The 14434-nt window shown below is 33.9% G+C and overlaps 3 protein-coding genes across 3 annotated transcripts in view; 2 read left to right on the top strand and 1 right to left on the bottom strand.

Moving 5' to 3' along the window:
* The window catches only part of LOC130646020 (uncharacterized), a 30307-nt gene extending 27338 nt beyond the window's left edge, over positions 1 to 2969 (top strand). The window contains exon 12 of the mRNA XM_057452153.1: positions 903 to 2969. Coding sequence (XP_057308136.1) covers positions 903 to 1522 — 620 coding nt within the window. The 3' untranslated portion in view covers positions 1523 to 2969. The remainder of the gene's footprint in view (positions 1 to 902) is intronic.
* The window catches only part of LOC130645069 (uncharacterized), a 65694-nt gene that overhangs the window by 103 nt on the left and 51157 nt on the right, over positions 1 to 14434 (top strand). The window lies entirely within an intron of this gene.
* LOC130645076 (uncharacterized) lies at positions 11564 to 13015 on the bottom strand. The gene is made up of 3 exons (XM_057450936.1): positions 12457 to 13015; positions 12252 to 12384; positions 11564 to 12155 (listed from the first exon to the last, which is right to left on the bottom strand). The coding sequence occupies exons 1-3, from the start codon at positions 12521 to 12523 to the stop codon at positions 11942 to 11944; spliced, it is 414 nt and encodes a 137-aa protein (XP_057306919.1). The 5' UTR covers positions 12524 to 13015; the 3' UTR covers positions 11564 to 11941.

Genomic DNA, 14434 nt, shown 5'->3' with positions numbered 1-14434 from the left:
TTCACGTGGGCTGCAGTGACATTTAAGCATATTAAACGAGACAATATTACAAAGCTTTAAATTAACATAACAAAAGAATCTCGATTAATATTTTTTATGGCAGTCAAATCTTCAGAGACAACAAAGAAACCGAGACAAGATAAGTTTTGCTCGATCAGTGTTATTTTTGTCTTGATGGTACCAAACACACAGGTTGTGTTATATCAAACCTAGGTTGGATGTTCGAGCCGAAGTTCCCCCGCGAAGTTGAGAGTAAGAAAAAAACTTCTCCCAACCCATACATAAAACAAACACTATATACCCGCGGTCCACTAAATGTGCGCCCCTTCGGCGGGGCGCAATTAACAATTAAGTAATAATTTCGGTTTGTCCAATTAACTGATTTATTCACTACTGTCAATGCTTTACATCAGATAATTTTTGCAGCTTCAAGGAAAATACAGGGACGGATCTAGGTTTTTTTTCACCTTATGTGAACTTTTTAGGAAAGCGAGACATACGCGCATTTTTCGCAAAACAAAAAAAAAGGAGAAAAGCCTATTTCAGCATATTTATAGACTTGTCTTTGCAAGTTATTTTGCAAAAATAATAGCCTGGGCATATTCTAAAGTTCTTAATTTTTGACTGATTTTGAGGTTAAAATCTTTAGTCACTAGATTCAATGATTTAAATTTAAAAGATTGGACAAGAATAAGCAAAACATATTGAATCAATTTCCAAAGAATTGTCTTTTGTTTTCTGTGCATTTAAGCATTATCGAAACAAAAATGGGAACTACTTTTATTCTTCTTGTATATAATAATTGAATCAGAGTTTTCTGTAAAATATTCTTATTTTCGTTTGGGTAAAAAATGCTGCACGCCTAGCGTAACCTTCGTCTGAATATTGTTATAATGTTTTAGCACCAAATGTTACTCTGAACGTGGAGGAGTTGACATTTAAAGATATGAATAAACTGCGTGGTCTGAATGGCAAGCTTTTTGGTAATTACTGCTGGAAGAGTCTGTGTGACTGGTTAAGAATTAACGATCAAGTCAAGTTTGACGAATATCACATAATTGCTCTTGGCAACCCAGAATATGTTTACCTGGGTAATGCTTTATTTGAGAACTTGAAAGCAAGTAACCCTACCCTGTCTACCAAGAAGTTTGCTGAAGTCGCGAGCGAACATGGACGAAACGAAATCGGCGATCTTTTGAAAGATTTTCCCAATGTATATCTTAAGGATCTACCTTATGATGTTAAATTTCGAGTAGGAATCTTATGTTGTAATTCGTCAGATTGGAAAATAATAGCAGAAGATTGTGATCTGACAATGGAAAAAATAGCTGCTATTCAAAATGGCTATAACCGTTCAGACACTTCTTCCACAGACGAAATGTTCAACGCGATTAAAATGTTTAGCCCTCGTTTAAGTCTTGATGTCTTGAATGAAGGTCTCCGTAAAATCAACCTTGTCAAAATTGCTGAGATTATAAGTAATATAATTGAAGAAAAAAAAGGAAGACATATTTCAAAGTAGATTTTAGCCATCATGCTGGAATAGTGGGTTCCACAATGTGTCAATTATCTTTTGTAACCTGTTAAATGTAACATCGAAATTAAAGAATTGATGTTCAATTTGATACGATGTTTATTAATACATGATCAATGTATTTTTTTTGTGTGTGTGTGTGTAATGCGTATGATATAAGGAAAGAGTAGCTGGCTGCTCTTTATGTGTTTTACTGCTGTATAAATGCTTAGTTTTGGTAGGGTTAGTTTATCGGTAAAAAAGGTCGACTAAAAAAGTTAGCAAAAAGAGTCACCTACACAGAATTTATTTACTGATTAATTTTACCAACATTGTCACTTTTGAGGACTAACTTTTAGAAAAAATAATAGAAAACAATTTGTTTTCAAAACAAACACTATGTGAAAGAAGAATAGATACTAAATATCATACTTGCAAAGGGAATTAGCAAATCTTAACAATTTTAATTGTGAACTTGAAATTTCCTAATTTCGTATGATCTTAAATTTTAAAACACATCGGTTTTTAATGCCCTAAAAAGAAAAAGAAAAAGCGGTAAAAAATAATGTCAGTAAAAACGATGTCGGCAAAAAAAGTTGGATAGATATTTTGGGTAGTAAATAATATTAGTTGCTTTTAACGACTTTTTGTTACTGATAAGCGACGTAAGTTGTTGATAATGTTATTTTTAATTGCACAATTTTTTAATGATTTTGTATTTAATATCTTCTGTGGCTGTGAATATGATTGTTGCAGTTTTCATGCTTTTATCGGCACGGTGTTTGTTCTATGTGATCACGTGTTTTTTTATAAGAAACACGGTTTTAGAAACAGGAGGCTCAAATTACCATTATTTTAAGACAGGCTAAGTTAGCAGCATCATTTTTGTGATTAAATAATAAAGTCTAGTACTAAACAATAAGTACATGTATAGTAATTTAACTGTGAGATATTGTGTGGACTGATGTTGTGAAAGATATTTTGAACACAATCACCCTTGTCTATTTTCATCTTTTTTTTTCTTTTTTTTTTTGAGCTATCATCTTTTTAAACTACAAGTGAACACAAAAACGTTCCCTGTGGGAAATTAAAAATAATAATTTTAAAGAAACATTTCTAGATAAAAAAATAAAAATATCAAGAAACAGTCAGACTCAACTCAAATTTCATGTTTCTTATAAAAAACGACGTGTATTTCTTTTAGCGTTATATTTATACTAAAGTACAACATTTTGTACCTAGCTAATCTCTTTCTTCAAATTATTTAATGAAAAATTGCCGAAAAAGTTCCGTATTCATTATTTCTGTATTGTTTTGTTTTACCGTTTTGTAGATTTTAGAATTAGTTTTTTAGATTTTGTATTATTGTGAATTTTTTAGTAAAGTCAATGTTTATTTCAATCAAGTTGTAAATCCCTTTTCTTCAGGCTGAATAAGTTGTTTTTTATTTCAGTAACATTTCAGATTTTATGAATTTGGCATGTCTATTCTTTTGCGTTGCCTACAAAAGCGGATTTTCACAGAGCGAATTGTGAATGGCGAGTTCGCAGGCGAATTAGCTGCAAAGTATCTTTTTGATTTTCACGAGAAATGGAAAAAGCGTGCAGCGAATTGGAAGATGCTGAATGTAAACGCTTTTTTGGGTATAAAAAACAAAACTGTTATTTTAAATTCTTTTTAGTAAGTTTTTTTTTTAAAAATAGAAGCCTAATGATTTCGTTGTGATTAGTTGCAGTGAAATATTTCGCCTCCAAAAAGTAGGAACTGTTCTACTTTTCAGAGAAGAGAATTTTTTGAAGTAAATTCATAACAAACGAAACTACGCAGCCTTATATTTAAGCCTGCGTAGTTTCGTTTGTTATGAATTTACTTATATGTGTTTATATAAGCGCGAAATAAAAAATGACTTAGCTGTATTTTCTGGGAAATTTCCGTAACTTCTCTCATTAAACAATGTGTATTGTATTGTTGCGATCTTGCATTTTATTTTTGTTATGTGAAAACATATTAATCGCCCGTATCAAACATTGAATGGTATACCAGCCTTACCATTAGGAAAATATAAAATTTGGAATTATCAGTGGCCAAAGTGAATCCGCCCTTTTTAACAGGACCCATGGAAGAACAGAACTTTTATACATATTACTTTACTAGTTTTTGAATGGTTATCCAGAAGAAATATTCGTGATGCTTTTCAATATTTGAAAATGTTTCTTAATAAAAAAAATGACTTAAATACAAATTTTAGCGAGTAATTGTTTTAGCAGTTGGAAAATAAATCTAAACGAGGTTTTACATTAGCGAATCTTTTACCTTCATCATAACAGAACATCATTAAATTAATTAAAAAAGTAAAAATGTAAGTGTTGCGATTTTGATACTGCAACGATCGAAGATGTTAGGTAAAAAAAGCTGACGCTAAAAGTAGTAAAGTCTGTTAAATTTGCCTATTTACTGGCTAACCAAATTTGTTAACGTGCATTTGGTTATCTATCTACTTTCTGGATTATTCTTTTACTCTTAAATTATATTATATTTAATGTATTTTCTATGTTTCTATTTGCCATGTGAAAAATGAATGTCTTTTTTTTAGTGTTTTTTTAAAAAATACATCAGTTTTTGTTCTGAATCTTTCCCCTTATGTGGCGTAGTCTTCAGAACAGCGTGGGTGATAAATAAGTTCTTCTTCTGTTTGAAGAAGGAACTGGTTGCCAGTCCTTTCATTTTCAAAAGAATGAGATTTTAACTCTTCTGTATCATAATAACTAAGCTCGTACTCGCAAGCAATCCATTGCGCGCTTTCATATTAGACACGCAGTTTTTTGTTAAATCATTAAAAGTCTTGCAACAAAATACAATGGTGCTATGAAAGGACAGGAGATACAACTCACGAATCGTCCATTTAAATTCTATTCAAATTTCTATTGAAAGCGGTATTCTTTGAAACTATGCGCGATGCAAAGTTCACTCGATATACACAGATTTATGGCACACTTGCGTTTGTTTACGTTTTTAAAAGCAATTCAAATACATATTCCCTGAAGGCTGAGTTCTAAGTGGCTTCTAAATTTTATTAGCCATATGTAAACAGCACAAGAAAACTCTGTTTTTGAGAGAGAGTGGAAAAACGTCAAAAATATGTGTAGTAAAAACTAGCTATACACATATATATATATATATATATATATATATATATATATATATATATATATATATATATATATATATATATATAGATATAGATATAGATATAGATATAGATATAGATATAGATATAGATATAGATATATATATATATATAGATATAGATATATATATAGATATAGATATAGATATAGATAGATATATAGATATATAGATATATATATATATATATAGATATAGATATAGATATAGATATAGATATAGATAGATATATATAGATAGATAGATATATATATATATAGATAGATATATATATATATATAGATAGATATATATATATATAGATAGATATATATATATATATATAGATATATATATATATATAGATATATATATATATATATAGATATATATATATATATAGATATATATATATATATAGATATATATATATATATAGATATATATAGATATATAGATATAGATAGATATATAGATATAGATAGATATATAGATATAGATAGATATATAGATATAGATAGATATATAGATATAGATAGATATATATATATATATATATATATATATATATATATCAAATTTGCAAGAAAAAATTAGTAGATCTTTTAAGAAATACATATTTATATTAATTTAATAGTTATATTTCTCACTGCGTAATAGTGATGACTTACGTCGAAGCACTACAAGATCTTTGCAAATAATATGGTTCAAAAAATTTTCTAAAATACAGATATAACAGCCAAAAATGTAAGATATTTTTCCATCGGTATGGTATTACAGTGGAAGAGGAAGATTCTGAAATCTATCCGAAATTGCTAAGTGGCAGTTGCTGTAGATAAAAAGAAGGTGATTGGATAATAAAGTTGTTTAACCTCGTTTTTATTTCAACCATGTACAAACACTTGTAAAGTTTGTGAAATGAAACCCTTTTTTTTGAAAAATTATATCTGAAGAAGATGGATTACTTTTTCTCTGAGAATAATTTTGTTAAGTCAAATGATTATTTTTCATTTAAAGAGTTTATTGCCGTCAGAAATATGAAACCCGAAGTGTTGTTAATGAAATAATTGTGTTTATTGACTACGATGACACACGATTTTGTAATGTGTACAACCAACGAATGGAAAAAGATAATAAATTACTTGCTAAATTGCCCTATGTTCTTTCAGACTCGTCTGTTGAGATGTTTGCAAGGGAGTTAAGAGCAATTAAAATTGGCAAATCCCTAATAGATTATGACAGTGTTGTTGAATCTAGACTTGTCATCAAGAAAACATTTTGTGATGTCAGCATTGATAGTGTTGTGGCATTTGTTGAAGAGGAATGTCATACCCGTCTTATTCAAGAAAATTACAAAAACCTGAGGCATGCAGATTGTACTTTTTTTACGAAACTGACTTGTGTAAAGCCTGTAAGAAATACAGCAATTTTTTACGTTCTTGTGTGGCACAGCAGTCCTGCTCATCACAACTAAAAAGAAAAAAACAGAAATTGTGGATAGCTCAAAAGCGAATCATCAATACCTGACAAATGGCGAACCGCAAGAGCGTTAAGAAATGCACAGAAACAAAAAAAGACAAGCAGTGATTAGGGCTAACAGACAGCTGTCAAGTCGCTTATGCGAACAGAGTGTGTAGCTGTTGAAGCTGGAGAACAAGAAACATTAAAGGAAATAATGAATAACGAAGAAGTAGATTTTAATGTAAAAAGTGCGCAATGGTTGCTGTGGCAGCAACAAAAGGAGCAAGTAAATAAGAAAGATAATAAAAGCATAAGAAGGCGCCCTTTAGTACTACGTTTGTGTTTAAGTATTTATTATACATCTTCAAAAGCATACAATGAAATGTCAAATAAGAGATTAACTTTTTTAGGATTGTCACATATGTGAATACTTTGCGAAAAAATGCCAAGTTTACTACTGTAGCTCTGGCTTTAATCCAGATATAATTTAGCGACTTATCGAAGAATCCGATTCGTTAAACCTGCCAAAGTGAAAAAAATGAGTGTTGTGTTTTGATGAAATGCAAATCAAGTCAGACCTGGTATATAAATAAATCAACTGGTTAATTAGTAAGCTTCACTGAAATGGGAGTTTTAAAAAAAGAATTTAACTATTTAAAATGTCAACTGGAAGTAAACGAAGAAGACAGTGGTAGTCATGTTAAAATTAATAGAGATTTTTGCCAGCCATGTTATAGTTTATATGGTGCGAGGGATTTTTTCTTCATTTACGTACCCATTTGGATATATTGCAAGTACAGGATTTACGTCTGCGCAACTTTATCCACGCACTTTTAAGGCAACTAGAGTTCTCACGGGTATAGGCTTTCATGTTAGAGTTTTTGTTTGTGATTGTGCAAGCTCTAACAGCAAGTTTTTTAAAATATTACTAACTGAAGATGATGACAACATGCATTGGACATGGAATCCGTTTTCTTATAATTAGAAGGTTTACTGTATGGCAGATGTATCACACCTGTTAAAAACAACACAAATTGCCTTGAAAATTCAAGTTAGAACAGAAACACAAGAAATCTTCATGTATACCTTATTTATTTAAAACTAGTAATCCCTGTCATATTTACCTGTCAGTACTCTATATCAAACTTGTCAGTGTTGTTACTTATAAACTTGTTTTTTCTGCATTTCACCTTTAAATATGTTTTTTTTTTTTTTTTCATAGTTTGAAGGTCAAAATATTTCTTGGAAACAACTTGTTGATCCTTTTTGAATAGGATTTGGGATTGAATCACTGAAGAGCACCTACATTTGTCACATTTACCTTTACAGCTACTTTAACATTATAACATTTAACATTATGAATGTGTAAACAATGCAATTGTTGCATATGTTTATTCATTTTTTCCAAGTTTAGGTGTTAAGCGAAACAGTGGCAAACGCTGTCGGAATGCAAGGCCGACATGACACAGCATTCTTATAAAGTTTATACGAACGATAAATCGAGTGTTCTATTGTTTGAATGTATCGCATATGCGGGGAAGCAATCAGGGAAGACCCCCCAGTTCACAATCAAACATATCAGTTTGGAAATCAAGAACTCAATTTAAATGTTATGTCGTCTGGGTTGATTAGAGAACTGAATGGGAACACAAGTGAAAGAAATGAAACAATGTCCACGACACACGCAAATTACCAACAAAAAAGAAATACTTCAATGTATATTTTTTGAATATTTTTGGAAAGCAGACGATTCTTATTTTATTTATAGCGAATGTAGTGAGAAAGAGAATTGGACTTGTTGTTCCAGCCAAGTTTAAATGTTTTGCAATGAATAAAAAATATTCCAAAATCCTGTACGAGTAATTGATGAAAAAGAAAATTATTCACATTTAGAGATAGAAGTGAAAGAATCTACAAAAAAAAAAACTCAATAAAATTAGAATAAAGATCGTCGCCTTGTCATTTTTTTTTGCTCTTCTAATAAGCGGCGGTGCTAAATAGTGGAAATACGGTACACGAAACTTCCCACAGCAGCTAATTACGGAGCGCACAGACGTGCTAAGGAGAGAGTACAACGAGGGGACAGAATGTCACATCGCATGAAGCCATTCAACGACTCTGCAAAGAATGGAAAGGTCGGAGGCCACTGTCAATGCAGATGTCTCTATTGAGGCGCAACGCTTGCAGCCTGAAGTGTAAGATCCCCAAGCACATTCCGATCATCTTCCACAATCTGAGCGGCTGCGACACACATCTGTTCATCAGAGAGCTCGAGGAAAGATACAATATAGGAGAGAAATACAATATACAAGACATAGGCTGAAGTGCGGAGAATTCAGAGAAGTACATCACTTTTAACGTGAAAGTCGATGTGCCACTGGGGGCATCACAAATTCATACGGAAAGCAGGTATTCAAGACCATAGAGCTCAGGTTCATCAATAGCTGTAGATTTATGCCCTCGAGTCTAGACAAACTGTTAGGGTTAGGGTACCTGAGCGATAAACAGTGAGAAATCTCAGATGCTTCGTCAAGTATGAAGACCTATTAAAGCTGATCCGACTCAAGGGCGTATATCCTCCATACGAGTATATAGATGTATAGGAATGCCTCGAGAAGACGGAGTTGTCCCCTAAAAATGGTTCTACATTAAACTTAACATAAAAGGCATTTCCGACGAAAACTCTTGCAGTCTTTGGCGGAAATGCCTTTTATGTTGAGTTTACTATAGAAAACAAAAAGTATGGAAGTATTGCATTTCGTCAGAGGGTGATCATCACGAAACCTACCTCGCCACTGATGTGATACTCCTTGCAGATGTGTTTAAGAATTCCGGAGACGTTGCGTCGAGAACTACAATGTGGACACTGCGTACTTCCGCACTTCTCTAAGCCTAGCCTTAGCAGACAGGAATAGAATTGGAGCTTCTAACGGATCCTGACATGCTCCTTATGGTTAAAAAGGATATTTGTGGAGGGATCACACAAACAGTACATTGCTATGCCAAAGAAAATAACAAGTATATGGGTAAGCAGTATAATCCAGATGTACAATTCTCGTACTTGCAGTACCTCGGTGCGGACAACCTGTACGGCTGGACTATGACACAGAAACCAAAGACCAACATATAAGTTCAAATGAGTACATGAGACCGATAATTTTACAGCAAAACACATTGCAAAGCTGTTCAGGAAGAACGGGCGCAGCTACGTACTCGATGTAGATATGGAATATCCAGAGGCGCTGCACGATTAAGTACCGTTCCTGCCAGAACGCATGAAAATCAACAGTCATACCGAATAAATTAAAGGTCAAGCACCGATACGTGGTGCATGCGAGAGCATTTTATACTATAAGGTACACCGATTCATCTAGTTCCAGCAAAGTTCATGGCTTATACCCTATTGGGGGAAGTATGGGAAGACTATAAAGAATGTGAAGAACCATCGGAATATGAAACTTGTAGCGAATGAGGAGAGGAACCTTCAATCCAAGCTGAACTTCAAGTTGGAACCCGAAAAGATGGGAAAAACAAAGGTTAAAACGCCTAACCCTGTTTATCTTGGGCAAGCAATATTCGACCTCTCCTGACTGATCATTTACCATTTCCACTATGTCTGCACAAGGCTAAAATATTGCATTAAGATCTAAATCTGTTACATGGACACTGATAGTTTTGTTTACCACATTTGAACTCAAGATTTTTACAGGCATATATCAACTTATGTAGAGAAACACTTTGATACAAGTGCATATAGCAAGGAAGACACAAGGCCGCTTCCGTTCAGTAAATACAAGAAGGTCGTTGGTTTGATAACAGACGAGTTGGGCGGAAAGATTCTGACGGAGTTTGTAACACTGAGGGCAAAACTGTATGTATACAATAGTTAAATGAAGCTGCAATGTTAACGAAATCGAATGGCGAAGGGTGTGAAGAAGTGCGTAACGGAGGACTACAAGCAATGCCTGGACATAGGTGGTAATGTGCATGCCAGCCAGGATGCGTTTACAGCAAAAAGCACCAAATTTATATAAAATGTATATTTTTGTATCTTGATGTTTTATCTCTCCTGAATCTTGATCTATGACCATGTTTCCATCATCTTTATATACATTTCTAGATTCACCTCTTCTACCATCTCTGCACAAGGCTTGCAGTACGGGCGGATGATCTGCGTTACAGCATATTTAAATTTGACTTCTCAGCTAACTCCCTCCATTTCCTTTTTTGACATCTTAGATCTTTCTTTGATGCTTAACATCACCGCTTTTCTATGCATGTTGCTAGCTAAGGTAGCTAGAAAAGTTGAAAGTGGAGGTGCTAAATTATTCAGTATCAAAGGAGGTTGGGGCCGACGGGCTAAGAAATTTTTCAGCCTTCTAGATTGGCTAAAACATACTTCAAATTCTGAAATATTGCACTCGAAAGCCTTCACAAAATGCAGGAGATTATATATAGAAATATAGAAGACACGCCATATTTTATGTAAGATATATTTTCAAAATAAGCAATAGTAATATCGAAGCAAAATAAAGATAATGCAGAAAAAGGCTATAGTATATGGCAAATTTGATCAGGTATTTAGATAACATTTTTTCCATATAATTGTAGCACAAATACAGAGCATATGTATACATTGATCAATTAATAATTGATTAAAACACATGATAACCTTGTAAAAAAAAACATCACTTCTTGGTAAAAAAAAGGGGGGAGAGGCTTTAGCCCCCCCGCACCCCCCTCCCCCGGCTCCGCCGAGCCTGTACGAGGAAGACAAGGAGCGCGGGGAAAAAATGAGGGTAAAAGTCTAAAACGAATTGTGTCAGTGGAGAAGGAAGCGCATTTAAAGGTTGCCTCCGACGTTATAACAAGTTTATCTTAACCGAAAGAAACCATTAAAACATTATAGAAAAAAGTATTATTTAATGATTTACTTGCAAAATAAAAGCATAAACACGATTTACTTATTCCATGTTTTCATAAAACCTTGTGCTTCGACCGCCATTATTGCAGCATTAAAAAGACGCTTCAAAATCTTGAAAAAAACATCAGGATACCTCCTGACGTCACAAGAGCCAAAACCACACCGCAGCTTAAAAACGACGACGCGAGATTTCTATATGAAATTAATTATTAAGAAGTTGTTCCGCTATCACAATTCTAATTAGCTTTAAAAATATTTTCTTTTTCATATTGTAAACATGTTTTTTGATTGGGTGTCCCTACTCTCCAGTGGAGGATTCGAAGTATCGTATTAAGGATGTTGTGTGGGTAAAGGGATGACCTAAGAAACAAGAGCTTCATCAGACGCACAGGCCTAGTTTCTTATACCGCTTTCTGTTTGGGTAGTGAAATTGATCCGTGATAGAATCAAAACAACCCGACCTGGCGTAAGCGGTCAGTCAGTACGAAGGGTCTGTTTATAACGAAAGGGTTACCTCTAAATAATTCTTTCTCGATTTGTTTGTTGACCATGCTTAACAGATTTGGATAGTGATTGATAACAAACCACGAAAGATTATAAGCGAGGTGAAAAGGAAAGGGAAAAAATGTGCTGTCTTGTTGCTAAAGAAGACTAAATCACGTGATTTTATGCGTAAATATAACTGGTAGGTGAAAGGCACCTGTAATTGCCGTCCGGGAAAAAACCAAGCCTTCATTACCCCTGCCGAAAGGCCCTGTAGAGAGCATATTTTTGAAGACTCAATTAAATACTCACGAATGACATAATTTTGTTTTACTTTTTACTTTATGTAATTTGTACATATTATTTTTTTATTATTTTTTATTTTTTTAATTAAGTTAAAATACATTTTTGGCATCATGGAAAACCCATGTTAACTCATTTTCAGGAACTACACGCCCTTCCATATATCCTGTGTATACCCCGTCAGGCTCTGGATAAGCATCACGAATTTTTGTCACTGCACATGACGGGATGACCCTTCGCACAGATTTGCCAAGTCTGTTGTGAACCCACCACGTGAACTGTCGGTAAGCAGCATAGCAATATGTTCTAAAAGAAAAATGTTAACCTGAAATATCAAACTTATGTTCTTATAACCCATATTTCTATAAACAGCGTGTTTTGACTGGAACAACAATTACTTACTTATTGGGAACGTCATTTCTTGGAGGAAGATATGTCGATTCTCTATCATACATTCCAACCAAAGCAGTCCAGAGATTTCCTTTCCTTAAAACAATCGGATCGAAATCTTCGTAATTGACTATACAGTTTATTTCTAAAGAATATATTTTTAATAACTTAATAATCAGCATATAATGCTTCGTATATCCCCCTAAAAAGTACACACCTTGTAGGTTATATATACGTCTTGATTCCAGTTCGTGATAGCAAAAACATTTAGTTTCAGTGCTCATTTGTCGGCAATTGTTGCATTTACAACTTTTTTTGATTGGGTGTCCCTACTCTCCATATGTCACCCACGATGAGTCCGATAAACCTACGTTTAGGTTTAAACTGGAAGCCAAGTACAACGTTAGAACATTTTGATTCCGACTCATCCGAAGATTACAGTACTTAACAAACGTGTTGCTTTTAAAAGAAAACAAATAATTCTGCATTAAGCAAACAACAAAATTTTTTTCTAGCGCTAATGAATCTTCTATATCTCATAAATATTTAATACTTCGAAACATATCAACAAGGCATTCTAAACCAAATTAGTCATTAGAATATATCACCGTGGGGTATCCTATAATTCTTTGGTCCTTGTGACGTCAATTATGCAGCCATTATGAATTTCAAAGTTCGAGAAGAGCGTAGTTAGCAATAAACAAGAGTAGCCAAAAGTACACGGGATTTTTTGTAGAAACCCGATTTTACTGGGCTAGCTTCCTGCGCCCCTTCACCTCATCCCCAAGAGTCTTAAGCTTGGACTTACGCGGGATACACAACAACTTAGCGAAGACTATGTTTTATTTTTAAGTTACCATCAACCGTCTTTTTACTTATATTAGTGGAACAACAATAACAATACCACAGACTTTTACAATTTTCCACTTCAAATACAGAGTCCGGTATCCGTTCACACATTCTGTGAAACAATCCTCAACAGTTACTACATTCAGCCTTGCTTGTCTAAAATATAGCTCTATGCGGCTCTCCATGCTAAACATTGCAGCATATGGCTTCTCATTTTTGATGTTTCAAAATTGATATCTGTAGGAAGTTTTTTGGTCGCGACTGCTTGAAGGTTTGTTTTAAGCAGCTTCCAGACATTTCATGCTATTTTTGACTTTGACTCTGTGATATCCTCGTCTGAATGTTCGTCTTGTCCCTGTGTTGTCCTGTGGCTTCGTCCTACCTGTTGTTCTCCCAGGTAGCTAGCAGAAAAGTAAGAGCATTTTATGTTCCTTTGTGTAAGTAAGGGTCAATATGGCATACTTTGACAAGAATTTTCGTCTTTTTCATATATTTTTGGCATATCTACCGGCGCTAAGCAGAATGGATAGATTCACACTTTTATAGTCTCTGGCATGACTCAGCTTGGTTTTAAACCCAAGACCTCCAGCACTGGAAGCGAACGCTTTACCATAAGGCTACCAGTCGGTTACTTCATTCCGTATGCATATTTTATTACACTTATTTTAGGGAGAGCCGAAACCTTTCCCATTGGGCTCGAGAACACGATACCTAAAATGAAGAACTTTGAGGGTATGTTATTTTAACTAGAGTTCACAGATTATGTTATGAATAAGGGCAAACTTTTTTTGTCAGCCTCTTCACATAAAGAAATCAAGAATCACATGCTGAATGTAAAAGCACATTCGTTGGCGAGACGGCTTAACTGGTGTCCATAACGAATCTTGATGAGGTCCCTAGAAGGATTGCTTGTCCATTTGGAATCCTTAGTCTGATGTCAATGAGCTATTTCTTTTCTTTAGATACCGAATCTCTGATGATGTAAATTTCTTGGAGATAACACTTTCTATTTTTTCTGTATTAATCTCATTACGTGGTTCTTGGGACGTTATGTTCGTCTGGAGCTGATCCGTCAAGATTACATATAGTTTCCTTGCTGCATGTCAAGTAGGTGTGTGTGGCCAGCATTACAATAAAGTCCCAGATCCTCCATCGACATTCTTGTTGACTGTCGTTGTATAGCAAACATTTTAAAATTATTTTCACAAATAAATTGCTATTGTTTCGGCATCACAGGATTTTTACAAAAAAACATTAGGTAATCCTTCAGCAGATTGTTCGTTTATATACAGGAAGAAAAATGTTGCAACACGTAATAAGTGTCTCTTGATGTATTTGGAAGTATG

Source organism: Hydractinia symbiolongicarpus, chromosome 5 (genome assembly GCF_029227915.1).
Source record: "Hydractinia symbiolongicarpus strain clone_291-10 chromosome 5, HSymV2.1, whole genome shotgun sequence".
Taxonomy (NCBI): domain Eukaryota; kingdom Metazoa; phylum Cnidaria; class Hydrozoa; order Anthoathecata; family Hydractiniidae; genus Hydractinia; species Hydractinia symbiolongicarpus.
Note: the sequence above shows the minus strand (reverse complement) of the source record. Positions and strands in the feature narration are given on the sequence as shown.

Bases quoted from the DNA above. Each gene is read 5' to 3' on its own strand.
- LOC130645076 (XM_057450936.1), bottom strand. From the start codon at position 12,523: ATGAGCACTGAAACTAAATGTTTTTGCTATCACGAACTGGAATCAAGA. The intron at 12,385-12,456 runs GTGTGTACTTTT...TATATTCTTTAG, and splicing joins ACGTATATATAACCTACAAG to AAATAAACTGTATAGTCAAT. The intron at 12,156-12,251 runs GTAAGTAATTGT...TTTTTCTTTTAG, and splicing joins AGAAATGACGTTCCCAATAA to AACATATTGCTATGCTGCTT.